Here is a 12715-nt window from a genome sequence, read left to right on the forward strand (position 1 = left end):
TTGAGGAAGCAGTGCACCCTGACTCTGCCATTTTCCTCACACGCCGACTCGCTCTCCAGTCTTTCTTCAGTTCCCGATCACTCATCAACTTTGCAAGAGATTAAAGACTTTGTGCGTGAAGAAGTAGCTCGGAAACTGTCATTGATTCCCTTCATGCAGCAGCCGCCGTCCTCTCGTCTGCCCTCACCACTCCGCGACGTTATTGCCCAAGAGGTAGCTCAGGCTGTTCTTGTCGCTGCCCACTAGCAGCCTGTGGCCGTGTCTGTTCCCTATGTGCCGGCTACGCAGCCCGTGGCCGCGCCTCTTACGTATGCCCAGGTGGTTAGCAGCAGACCCTGCCAGCAGCATTTGCCACCCATGTATTCAGTTGCTCCCCACTCCGCCACTCTTTCGACACCTTGGGCCGCACCGCGAGTAAACAATTCCTGGCGCACTCCTGACAATCGACCGATCTGCTGCGCCTGCGGTACTCCAGGACACGTGGCAGGATATTGTCGCCGTCGCTTCCAACCACTCCACGATGCTACTCGGCTGTTATCTAATGACCCACAGCCCATACACCTACTTGCTCCCTATCCCTCACCACAGTATGGCTACAGTAACGTTCCCTAGTCTCAGTCATTGCAGCCCCCGTCTCAGACTCATTCTCCTCGCTCCCCGTCTCCTCGCAGGCGATCACTGTCCCCAATGCGTCCCCGACCCGTTTCCTGCAACCGGGAAAACTGAACGCTGCAGTTCCAGAGGCAAGAACTGTGCCGTCGTCGAAATGCTCAAGTCCTCGCACTTCACCTGCTAACGTCATCGTCATATCTGTCGACGGTGTTTCTACCTTTGCCCTCGTCGACACAGGTGCTGCCGTTTCTGTTATAGCCGCCCAGCTCTGCCGCTCCCTACGCAAAGTGACCACGCTGCTCTCTGGACTACCGCTTCGTACGGCTAGTGCATAACCAGTTCGACCTCTCGGCACCTGTACGGCCTGCATATTCATCCAAGGCTCTATGTACGTTGTCGAGTTCATCGTCCTTTCGGTGTGCTCGCATGACGTTATCCTCGGGTGGAACTTTTTGTCGCATCATCATGCCGTCATCGACTACGCACGCGCTGAAGTTCAATTTTCCCACCTGTGTGATGAACCTTTGCACAAAACTTTTGAGCGGTCGCCAAAACTCGTCATGCGTGAGGACACTGAAATTCCGCCAGCCTCTCTTGCCGTTGTCCCTGTTTGCTGCGATGATTATAGCGATGCTACGGTAATGTTTACACCTTCCGACATTTTCATGAGCCGCAGAGCCGTTTCTTTGCCCTTCGCTACACTTGACGTCACTGCTGGCCGAAGCAATATTTTCGTCCACAATCCCCTTTCTACACCGCTTACGCTACTTGCCAGCGAATGTATCGGTCAAGTGGAGTACCTTGATTCTTCTTTATTCCTTAACGTGCCAGACGAGTCATGCAGTAGCGCCTCGACCGAACTTCATGCCCTTTCCCCACTGGAATGCTCGTCGAGTGACATCTTCTCAAGTTTCATCACCGACACCTTAAGGGCTCAAGAACGCGCCGAGCTTCTTAATCTCCACCAGCACTTCATGAATTCATTCGACGTTTCTCAGCCACAATTGAGTCGCACTTCCACAGTGCACCACTACATCGACACCGGTTTGCACCAGCCATTGCGTCAAAGACCGTACCATGTCTCTGCTAGAGAATGTCACGTCATCAACGACCAGGTCAAAGAGATGCTACGCCGTCGCGTTATTCAACCATCGCGCAGTCCTTGGGCATCAGCCGTCGTTCTAGTTCGAAAGAAAGATGGATCAATTCAATTTTGTGTCGACTACCGGCAATTAAAGAAGGTGACGCGGAAAGACGCTTATCCATTACCGCGAATTGACGCCCTTGACAGCCTCCGAGGAGCCGAATCCTTCTCCTCCTTAGACTTATGATCCGGGTACTGGCAGGTTTCTATGGCAGAAGCTGATCGCCGGAAAACTGCGTTCATTACACCAGATGGCCTGTACAAATTTAACGTAATGCTTTTTGGGCTTTGTGATGCTCCTGCCACGTTTTAACGACTCATGGACAACAACCTGCGTGGACTGAAGTGGTCTGTGTGTCTATGCTACGTCGACGACATTGTCGTTTTTCTCCCCGATTTTCCTACACATCTGCTTCGGCTCCAACTGGTTCTGATGTGCTTAAGGGGGGACGCGGCCCTTGAAAACCGAAAAATCGCGAAAAAGTCGGTTTTTGAAAAGCCACATTTTTGGGTTGTATGTCTCATAAACTACCTATTCTGTAATTATCAGCACCTAATTCAACCGCAAAGTGCAAAAAAAAATACTATTTTCGAGGCCGCCGCGGCGTCCAAAACAGGCGCGAATCTCGAAATCAAACCAAACTTCGCGCGCGCGCCATTCCCGGACCATGCGGTCGTCCCGCGCCATCTTGGTGTTGTTTTGACCATGAATTCTTTCTCTCTCGTTCACCGCCTTGCAAAATGGCGTCAGCAGCACAGTTGAGACGCTATTGGCGTTTTCCCGGGATGCGATGCGGAGCGCTGATTGGCTAGAGCAGCGCATTCATATCTCGCGGGAGAAAGCGTGCCCGCCATTGGCTGCTGTGCAGCAGCGGGGGCGGTCGCTCCTCTCGATGGCGCGTCCAGCGCGCTCGCTTCGTTGTTGCTCTCTGCTCCGTCCGCCTCGACAGACGTCTGTTTACGAGCCGCTCTTCGCCTTGTGCTATCTTTTCGATCATTTTCTCTCGTTTTTTTTTCTTTTTGCACTAGTTCTGTGCCTTTCGTCTTTGTTGTTACAGGCGATGCCGGCAACGAAGCCGAAGTCAGTGCGGAAGTCCGGTGCGCGGATGCGCGCTATGCGGCTTGTACGATCATCGAAATTCCGCTATTCTGCTGCGGGTGCCGACTGCGTAGACGCTTGCAGCAACGGAACTGTGTTGTCGGCTGTCGCCAGTCGAGAATCCGACACATCGAGTGTGGCTGGAGCCGCAAATGCACCGAGTGTTTCCGAGATCGCCGGGCTCGACACGTGCTCGAATCGATGCCAGTGTGACACCGAGTGCTTCTGATATCGCCGGACCCAGCACTTCGTCTGAATCGGTGCCGCCATCGAGCGTGAGTGGACCGTCGCTTCATCTGCGGACGCGTTTCCTAACGAAGAAAGAAATCGATGCGAATGTGAAACATCGTGACACCGTTCGCGCTGAATTCGAGTCTACGCCAGCGACGCAGAAGAAATTTCAACTGATGCAGCCGGCTCTTGCATCTGCAGTGACAAGTGAGGGCGAACATTTTTTGCTCGCTCAAATGAACATCTTTAACGTCGTGCTCAGCCACACAGTGTGCAAAGAATGTTTGAAAGGTGCTATGACTGTCCGAGAGAGCACCAAGCTTGGACTTGCAACAAAACTTGAAGTCGTGTGCGCCTCTTGTGGCACCGTCGATAAATTATGGACATCACCCCGCAAAAAAGACACGCAGGCCTTCGATGTAAATGTCCGTGCCATAATGGCTATAAAGCAAATAGGCAAGGGGCAAACAGCTCTTAATGACTTTTGGGCTGCCATGAACGTCTCTTACAGAGGTCTTCACCACAAGACATTTCAAAAGTACTTGATAGAGACGTTCAGGAAGCCAGAGGCCACCGCTTTGGAGAAGTTTTATGCTGATTCTGCCACAGCAGTGATCAAAACATATAAAGAAATGGACCCCAGCTTCTGCAAGGACATCACCGTAGTGTACGATGGCACATGGCATAAGCGAGGTCACACATCGCACATCGGAGTGGGATCGGTAATTGACTTCTTTACAGGTCTCATCTTGGATGCTGTAGTTCTTTCAAACTACTGCCTTGGATGCCAAACAGGGCCCAAACCTGGAGATGCAGCATACGAAAGGTGGCAGAAGCACCACATTTGCCAGAAAAACACACGCAAAATCGGGAAGCATGGAAGTGGAGGCATGCTTGACTCTCTTTGGGCGGTCTGTATCCAAGCATGGCCTGCGGTACACCACTCTTGTGTCCGACGGAGACAGCCATACCTTCGCTGCCCGCACAGAAGAGAATGTGTACGGGCTAGTGCCAATTGTAAAAGAAGAATGTCTGAACCATGTTCAGAAAAGGATTGGAAGTGCTCTTCGAAACATTGTGCAGAAAAGTGATAAGCCATTAAGTAGGAAGGGGAAGCTGACTAAAGCCCTCACCGAAAAGCTGACAGGATATTATGGTTGGGCCCTGAGAAACAATTCAACTGACCTAACAGCCATGCAGCGTGCAGTGATGGCAACATATCACCACGTCACATCGACTGACCAAGACTCTCACCATGAACTTTGCCCAGAGGGGGCTCAATCGTGGTGCCGCTATAGAGCTGCAGAGGCAAAGCGTGAGCCACAGCCAAAACATAAACACAGCCTACCGGACTATGTCACTGCAGCTATGCTGCCCATCTACGAAAGACTGTCACAAAAGTCGCTTCTTCAGCGCTGCCTGGGAGCGAAGACGCAAAATGCATCAGAATCATTCCACTCCATTCTGTGGTCTCTGATGCCGAAGGAACAACACTCATCCTTGATCGCGGTAGAAACAGCACTGCATGAAGCAGTGCTGCGCTACAATGCCGGCTGCTACAAAGCAACCTAAGTGATATCGGTCTCCATCGGACTTCAACCAGGTCATCTGGCCATCCAGCGAGCTCGTGAAAAAGACGCTTTACGCCTAAAAAAGAATTCTAAAAGACACCAAGAGAAGATGGAGGCCAGGCAAAAGAAGAAAAGAGTGCGCCAGGACACTTCTAGCTACTGTGCTGGAGCTTTTTGAAGAAAACACGTGTTTTGAACTTTCTCGGCCTGTTTTCTCAGAACGGATTTTTTTGCTAGTTGTGGTGCTGAGGAAAGCAAGAACTCGAAAACCGTTCATCAGATTTGTGTGCCGTTTTTTTTATTCTGTTCCTGAATGACCTTGCAAGGGCGTAACAAGCTCCTTTTTTTGAAAATTGGTGCTGTTAACTTATAATAAACAATTAATTTTTGATGAATCTGGTCATTACTGGTTACATCAAATTCAAAGTTGCGTGAAAATTTTGGGGGGGGGGGGGGGAATTAAAAAAAAAACGGCTTTGTAGCGCCCTGGGATAGCTATCAAGGAATGACCACAATGAATTTCTGCTTTCTACTATGTCCTGGGATTTCTCACGACTCTTCCTCGGGCACCCATGTGAAGCACCCAGTTAAACCTCAATAACTCTGAAACTAAGAAACACAGCTTCGTGAAACTTAGCCTTTGTGCTAGTTTTATTGTAGTGAACAACCCCTGAAAGTTTCATCCAGATATCCTAAAAAATAAAAAAGTTCGGTCTCCAGGGTAGCCTCCCCCCTTAACCAACGCTGGGCTCCAACTAAACCTTAAAATGTGCCGCTTCGTCGCGCGAGAGCTGTCCATCTTAAGGCACATCGTATCCAAGCATGGTGTTCTACCCGACCCTGCAAAACTGCGAGCAGTCGCTGAGTTCTTGAAACCTACTACACTGAAAGAATTAGGTACACAGTTTCATCGGACTATGCTCGTACTTCCGGCGCTTCGTTCGAAATTTCGCGTTGATCGTGTCGCCACTGACCAACCTCCTACGCTGTGACGCACACCTTTCATCCTCTGGTCTTTTGACTGCGACGTCGCGTTTGCCATGCTCTGTAGTCTGCTAACATCTCCTCCCATTCTTCGGCATTTCGACCCAACAGCTGCAACAAAAGTTCACACAGACGCTAGTGGGGTTGGGCTTGGCGCTGTCCTCGCCTAACGCAAGCCGGGCTACTGCAAATACTTCGTCGCACGCTCACTAAAGCTGAGGTCATTTACAGCGTCACTGAAAACGAGTGCTTAGCGCTAGTGTGGACGCTTTGCAAGTTTCGCCCTTATTTGTACGGTTGCCCATTCGACCTGGTAACGGACCACCACGCACTTTGTTGGCTCGCCACATTGAAAGATCCTTCTGGCCGCCTAGCTCGGTGGGCACTGCAAATCCAGGAGTACGACATTCGCGTCATCTATCGCAGCGGACGCAAGCATTCTGACGCTGATACCCTGTCCCGTTTGCCTTTACCTTCTAACTCGGCCTGCGGAACCACTGGTACCAACTCCGTCGCATCTCTCGACATCGACTCCTTTGCCAGCGAAAAACACAAGGACCTGTGGATTGCTTCCCTTTTTGACTGTCTCTCTGGATCGTCAACCACTGCGGTATCAGGATCTCTCCGACGTCGAGCTGCTCATTTCGCCATTCGTGATCGGCTGCTACACCAACGCAACTACGCCCCTGAAGGTCGTAAGTTGCTCTTGGTTGTCCTCCACATCTTGCGATCCCAAATATGCACTTCCTTTCACGACGATTCCCAGTGTGGCCATGCTGTAGTTTTCAAAACTTACGAACGCATTCGCCACCGCTTCTACTGGTGCGGAATGTATAATTTTGTTCGAAAATTTGTCATGGGCTGCCCTGACTGTCAACGCCGCAAATCACCGCCTCTCCACTTGTCCAGTGCGTTGCAATCGCTTCCGTGCCCTGCCAGACCTTTCGATCGGATCGGGATTGATCTCTATGGTCCTCTACAGACAACACCAGATTAAAATCAGTGGGTCATAGTCGCTCTGGATCATTTAACGCTACGCTGAGACCGCCGCCCTTCCAAGTGCCACTGCGCGGGATGTAGCGTCCTTCGTCCTCCTTCACTTCATACTACGACATGGTGCACCTAGAGAACTACTAAGTGACTGAGGTCGAGCGTTTCTACCAGAAGTCGTCACGTTTCTGCTTTCTGAATGCCATGTTGTTCATCGTAAGACCACGGCATACCACCCGCAGACTAACGGGCTTACGGAGAGACTTAACCGCACCCTCGGCGATATGCTCACAATGTATGTGACATCTGATCATACTAACTGGGATTGCATTCTTCCCTTCATCACGTTCGCATACATGAATGTGATACATTTGAAGTTGATGGCTGCCTAATTCACGATAGTGCGAAAATTTCCCATGCCTTTAACAACCATTTTAAATCGGTGTTCACCCTAGATAATGGTATATCACCTGTGTTTCATGCATCCCTACCACCGATGTCTGATGTCATTGTTTCTGAAAGTGGTATATTTAATCTTCTGCTAAGGCTTGATGCCAAAAAATCACCAGGGCCTGATGATATTCCTAATAGCTTCTTGAAAAGGTACGCTGAGTGGGTGTCAAAATATCTTCATGTCATTTTTCGCAAGTCTTTACAAAATGGAGAAATACCAAGAGACTGGGGAACCGCTAGAATTAAACCAGTTCACAAGACCGGAAATAAGAACTCCGTTAAAAATTATCGTCCAATTTCATTAACATATACGGTATGCAAGATTCTGGAACATAACATTTACAATCACGTCTGCGAATTTCTAGACAACTATAACGTTCTTACCAAATTCCAGAATGGTTTTAGAAATGGTGATTTGGCAAACACTCAGTTAATTGAAACAATACATGACTTTGCCAAATCAATAAGTAGTAGAACACAGACTGACGTTATTTTTATGGACTTTTCGAAAGGCTTTGATAAAGTATCCCACACTAAACTGATACATAAGATAGGTAGAATAATCAACAATTCCCAAGTAGTTAACTGGATTTCTGCATATCTCACAAAACGCGAACAATTTGTTGTTTTTGCTGATTCCTGCTCACATAGACAGCTTGCTGACTCTGGCCTTCCGCAGGGCTCAGTGCTAGGACCACTTCTTTTTCTCTTGTTTATTAATGATATTGTTGATAGCATCCCTGTTAAAATCAAACTCTACGCTGATGACTGTGTACTTTATCACGAAATATGCTGTCCCGCAGACCAACATGTGTTAAATGATGCTCTGCAAAAAGTGTCCTCCTGGTGTGATGAATGGCAAATGGCTATTAATTTCGAAAAAACAGTGTTTATGCAAATAACTAATAAAAAGAATCCTTAAGAATACGAGTACTCTACCACTCATACTAAACTTTCCCAAGTCCCACATTACAAGTATCTTGGCATATGGATCACAGATGACCTGAATTGGACGAAACACATTAATACAGTAACTGACACTGCAATGTGTAAGCTGTTCTTCCTCAGAAGAGCATTGAAACTATCAACCGCCTCCGTCCGCCTTTTGGCTTATAAAACAATAGTTATGCCGACTCTGGATTATGCTTCCATTATATGGGACCCTTTTACCAAAACTAATATCAACAAGCTAGAAAGAGTACAAAAAAAGACCATTCATTTTATTTATAACAGCTTCGGGCGCACTTCAATCACAGAATTTTCAGCTCGAGCTAATCTACCAACACTAACAGAAAGAAGCCGCTTATCTAGACTAAAATTTCTATATCAACTAATAAAGGGACATTACAAAATAGACATTTCTGAAATTCATTCATTTTCGTCCGGATATGCAACTCGACAAAGGCATGAGCGCACAATAACACCCTATGCAACCCGTAACAACTGCTTTAAATATTCATTCTTTCCACGAACTATAAACGACTGGAACAAACTAACCAACACCGAAGTTTTACAGCCATCCTTAACATTGTTTTCTTCTAGCCTCGATAACAGTGTTTAATATAGCATGTCAATTAAGCTCTGTTCCCATAAACGTTCGAATTTTTGCATATTTAGGTTGCTTTGTGCGTACTTTTGTTTCTGTGTGTTTTTATCTTCCTGTTTTAAAAATTTGTTCGTCTGCATATTGAGCGTTCATGTAATTCATGTAACTTATCTGCGAAAAATTCCTATAGGGATTGCAGTATTCATAAATAAAAATAATAAATAAATGCAACAGCGCAGCACAGTCTACCACTGAATTTTCACCTTTCTTTCTTCTTTATGGTCGCGAACCATAGAGACTTGGCTGAGGCTTGCCATGTTTAAAAACTTGGGCCTGAAAATTGTGTACGGGCACCCTTTTTGTTTTTGACCAGAAAAGATTCTGGCATTTCTTTAACACAGTGGTGACTTGCATGGGTAAGATAGGTGCAATGATCTACTAGGGTGCCTTTGCGCATACTCAATATGGACTTTGGAGAACGTGTTTTTTTGAAATGTAATGTCACTTATGAATAGCCTCTTCTGTGTCACTGTCTCTGCTTGTGCCACCGTTCTTTCATTTCTCTATGTTTTGGTGGCTTTCTTCACCCGTGTGGACCAGAGATCTTATGTGCTTCTGGGTCATATGAAATACTGCTTTCATTAATAGCTCCACCTAGAAACTTGACGTTTGTGATGTGGAATTTGCATTTTTACTTGTTGAGGGTCGGCCCAGTGTTTCTGAGGGCACCCAAGCACTGCTTCGAGCTGGCTCTCGTGCACTACCTGTCTTCGCCAAGAACTGAAATCTCGCAAATCATATTCAGCTCTCACGAATTTATCTCATCTGCAACTGTGGGTAATCCAGGGCAGACGTTATCCCACACGGCAGCTGATGATAAACGCGTTCATATGGACATTATTATTTTTGTTAACTCTTGAGGGCCTTTGGCATTCATTTGAGGGACAGTAGATGTGGCATCAAGCTTTGAGAACACTCGGGCGTTACCAAGAGGTCTGAAAACGTGGTTCATAGTGGGCAGGATGCGGTGCTCTTACAATGTCGCCAGGTTTAGCTTATTAGCGTTTACGCACATTCGTTAGAAACACTACACATTTGGTGCTGTTGTTGCCTCTGCTGATTCCCGATTCACTTATAACGGTTTCGTTTTTGTTTAACATATGCAAATTATTTTTAGGGTAGCCACGAAATGTGAAAGGGAAGTCATTGAAGCGAATCAAATGCGGAAGCATCAACATGATTGGTGCGGAAGTGAATCTTTTATGTCAATGAAAAAAAAGGACCTTTTTAGAAATATCTAATTAAAAGACGTTAACTGCACTCTTATCTTTAAGGCACATGAGTGATTTGGTTCTGACTGCTCATGCACTGTACTCTCATCTCTACTGTGTGATGTGTGGCACATGTGCGTTTTGGTTTTTCTTTTTCAGTGGCTTCATAAATTGTTGCTAGTCCCTATGTTCAACTTCTTGTGTACATGTCCCTGCTGGCGGGGTTGTTGATTTTTCCAGCCATGTACCAACAGGGTGATTGAAGAATTTGAATGCATCATGGTAGCTTAGCATGTAAGCATTCTCTGCTATGGCAGCCACATCTTGGTGGATACTTATGCTTAGAGGCGCGGAAAATTGAGTGCGAGTCTCTCGTGTCGTCTTTTGCATCAGAAACCCCATAATATTATTAAATAGGACTTCCACTTTTTTTCTTCAAAACTCGGATATGCATTTCGACATTGATTTTGTTGATGTGGGGTTCATAGTGTGTTACCATTGCTTACAAAAATGGCATTTGAGATTGCCTCATGTCTCGTTTGCAGGTGGCCATGCAGATTCTTAACAATGGCCGGTTTGGCATGTCAGCTGTGTTATGTGGCACCATGCGCACAGCCATCGCCAAATCGGTGACCCATGCCACCACACGCACACAATTTGGGAGCCGGTTAGCAGCCTTTGGCAACATCCAGGAGAAGCTGGCCAGCATGGCAGCGCGCCTGTACACGGCAGAATCGCTTACCTACCTGCTGTCGGGAAACATGGATCGTGGCTTTACAGATTACCATCTCGAGGTACTTTATATATTTCATCTACAGTCTTGCACCAGCAAACTCTATCACCCTGCATTGCATATTTTTAGGAGTGTGCGAATATTCGAAAGTTTTGAATATTTGGCGAATATTGCATTTGTAATATTCGTATTCGATTCGATAATCACATATTCGAAAATTTCGAGTATTCGAACTTCATTCGAACTTCAAGCCTACAAATATTCATTCGTAGGCTTGTGCGATTATTCAAATGCTTCGAATATTCAAACAAACATTAGAATATTCGAATTCGTTTCGGTTCAAATTAAAATTATTGAAAACTTTGAAGTATTCGCAAAAAAAGAGTAAGTGCATATTAATCCGAACGTACCGCCTGTAAAGATTGTTTCACTGCAGTGTAGGCGTTCAGAACCGGGAAAGCACCTATTCAGAAGAAATCCGCTCTGCCGCAAAGCCTCCCTTCAAATTTAAAGAGGCCCTGCAACACTTTTTGAGCATTGTCAGAAAATGCTCCCGATCGCTGGTTCGAGGCTACCGAGGACACGCAAGTCAAATATTATAGCACAGCATGCAGCGAGCGGCTCACAATAAATTCTAAAGTTAGTTAAAAATTGCTCTCTTCTCTCGGCAAACAACTACACAAGCTCAGAAAGCACGTGTGACGTATTTTCTTTTCCCGTGCCATCGCTCCCTGCTTAGCTTCCAGTGCTTTCGTTGGGATGAGAAGAGAGAAGGCACTAGCAGCGTGCGAGAAATATTTGCAACTCCGTGCATACTGGGCGGATTCTAAATATAGTTGCGGCGGTGAATTCATGAAGCAATAATAAGCTTCTTTAATGAATGCATTCCATGGCTTCTTGAATAAGTGTCGCACTGCCCCTTTAATTGAAATCATTACTCTCAGATCAATTCATTTTATTTAGCCCAAAAGCCAGTTATGACGGCTTATATGCTCCAAGTATAGTACATCTAAAATGTTATGTATTTTAAGAGTTATGACTCTCATCCTGCTGAAAGTAAAATTCTGCTACTACTCAAAGTTCTTTTGACTTCTTTTGAACGAAAAAAAAAGGGGGGGGAATTGGCGTAGAGGCTCTATTTTATTTTTTAAAAAAATATTGTGCAGGTTAGTTAGGTCGTGATAAATATGCACGTTTTTCTTTATGTCATATATATACTATTCGAATTCTATATGAAATTATTTGACCAAATTCACTATTCACGTCGAACCTAAAATTTACTATTCGCACAAGCCTATTCGTTCGCATATGTCACTGTTAAGAACTTACGATTTTGCGCATTTGCCATAAGAGCCTCTGTAGATCATGCAGTGATTACTATGACTTCGGCGCTAGTACGGTGATGCTTGCATGAAAATTCATGGGAGCGTGATGACGGCTACTAATGAATGCGGCTGCAAGTCATCAGGAGAAACCTGCCAATGATAAATATCGCAATAAATCTAAATAATTTACTGCCTGCGTGGCACTACGTGTGGCCTAGCGGTTTAGCGCTGTTGGTTCACGTAAGTGTACAGACAGACGTCTGCTGCCGTGCCCTTGTGTGTGGGACCGCATGTGCGTATTGTTTGTGGAAACGAAGGCAACTCGCCCCCGCTACATTGGCTCGACAAAATAGTCTTCACACCTTTGCTCAGTCTCGTGCTGAGGGAGCACAAAGAAAAAAATCTCTACGCAAGGGCAAATGCATGCGTATACGTTACAGGGCGCGGCGGTGATGGAGTGGGCTTAATAGGCGATGCATCGTGTGCAACTAGCTAGGGGCATGCTCAGCTTGACGAACGATGGTAACATGTTTCATGTATAGTCACACCGGTTTTCGCCAATGGATCACTGTAGAAATGTACGCGCACATGTTGAAGCCTGACGAGTCGTCCGTCAGCTGTGTCGCCACTTCAGCATGTATACCCTCATCATAGTTCCAGAATGATTTCATGATAGCAGATATAGTCATGCAAAGGAGCTGAAGTGTTTTCCCGTGCAATGTGAAACACAGAAAAGGCCATGCACTTATGGTTATG

At 46.3% G+C, this 12715-nt stretch overlaps 1 protein-coding gene across 6 annotated transcripts in view; it reads left to right on the forward strand.

Moving 5' to 3' along the window:
• The window catches only part of LOC119178100 (very long-chain specific acyl-CoA dehydrogenase, mitochondrial-like), a 236796-nt gene that overhangs the window by 104041 nt on the left and 120040 nt on the right, over positions 1-12715 (forward strand). For all 6 annotated transcript variants that reach the window (XR_012894667.1, XR_012894668.1, XM_075891514.1 and 3 more), the window contains one exon: positions 10447-10695. Coding sequence is in view for 4 of the 6 variants with exons in the window: in XM_075891514.1 (XP_075747629.1) it covers positions 10447-10695 (249 nt within the window). In the remaining 2 variants the exon portion in view is untranslated. The remainder of the gene's footprint in view (positions 1-10446; positions 10696-12715) is intronic.

The sequence above is a fragment of the Rhipicephalus microplus genome, chromosome 1 (genome assembly GCF_043290135.1).
Source record: "Rhipicephalus microplus isolate Deutch F79 chromosome 1, USDA_Rmic, whole genome shotgun sequence".
Classification (NCBI taxonomy): Eukaryota; Metazoa; Arthropoda; class Arachnida; order Ixodida; family Ixodidae; genus Rhipicephalus; species Rhipicephalus microplus.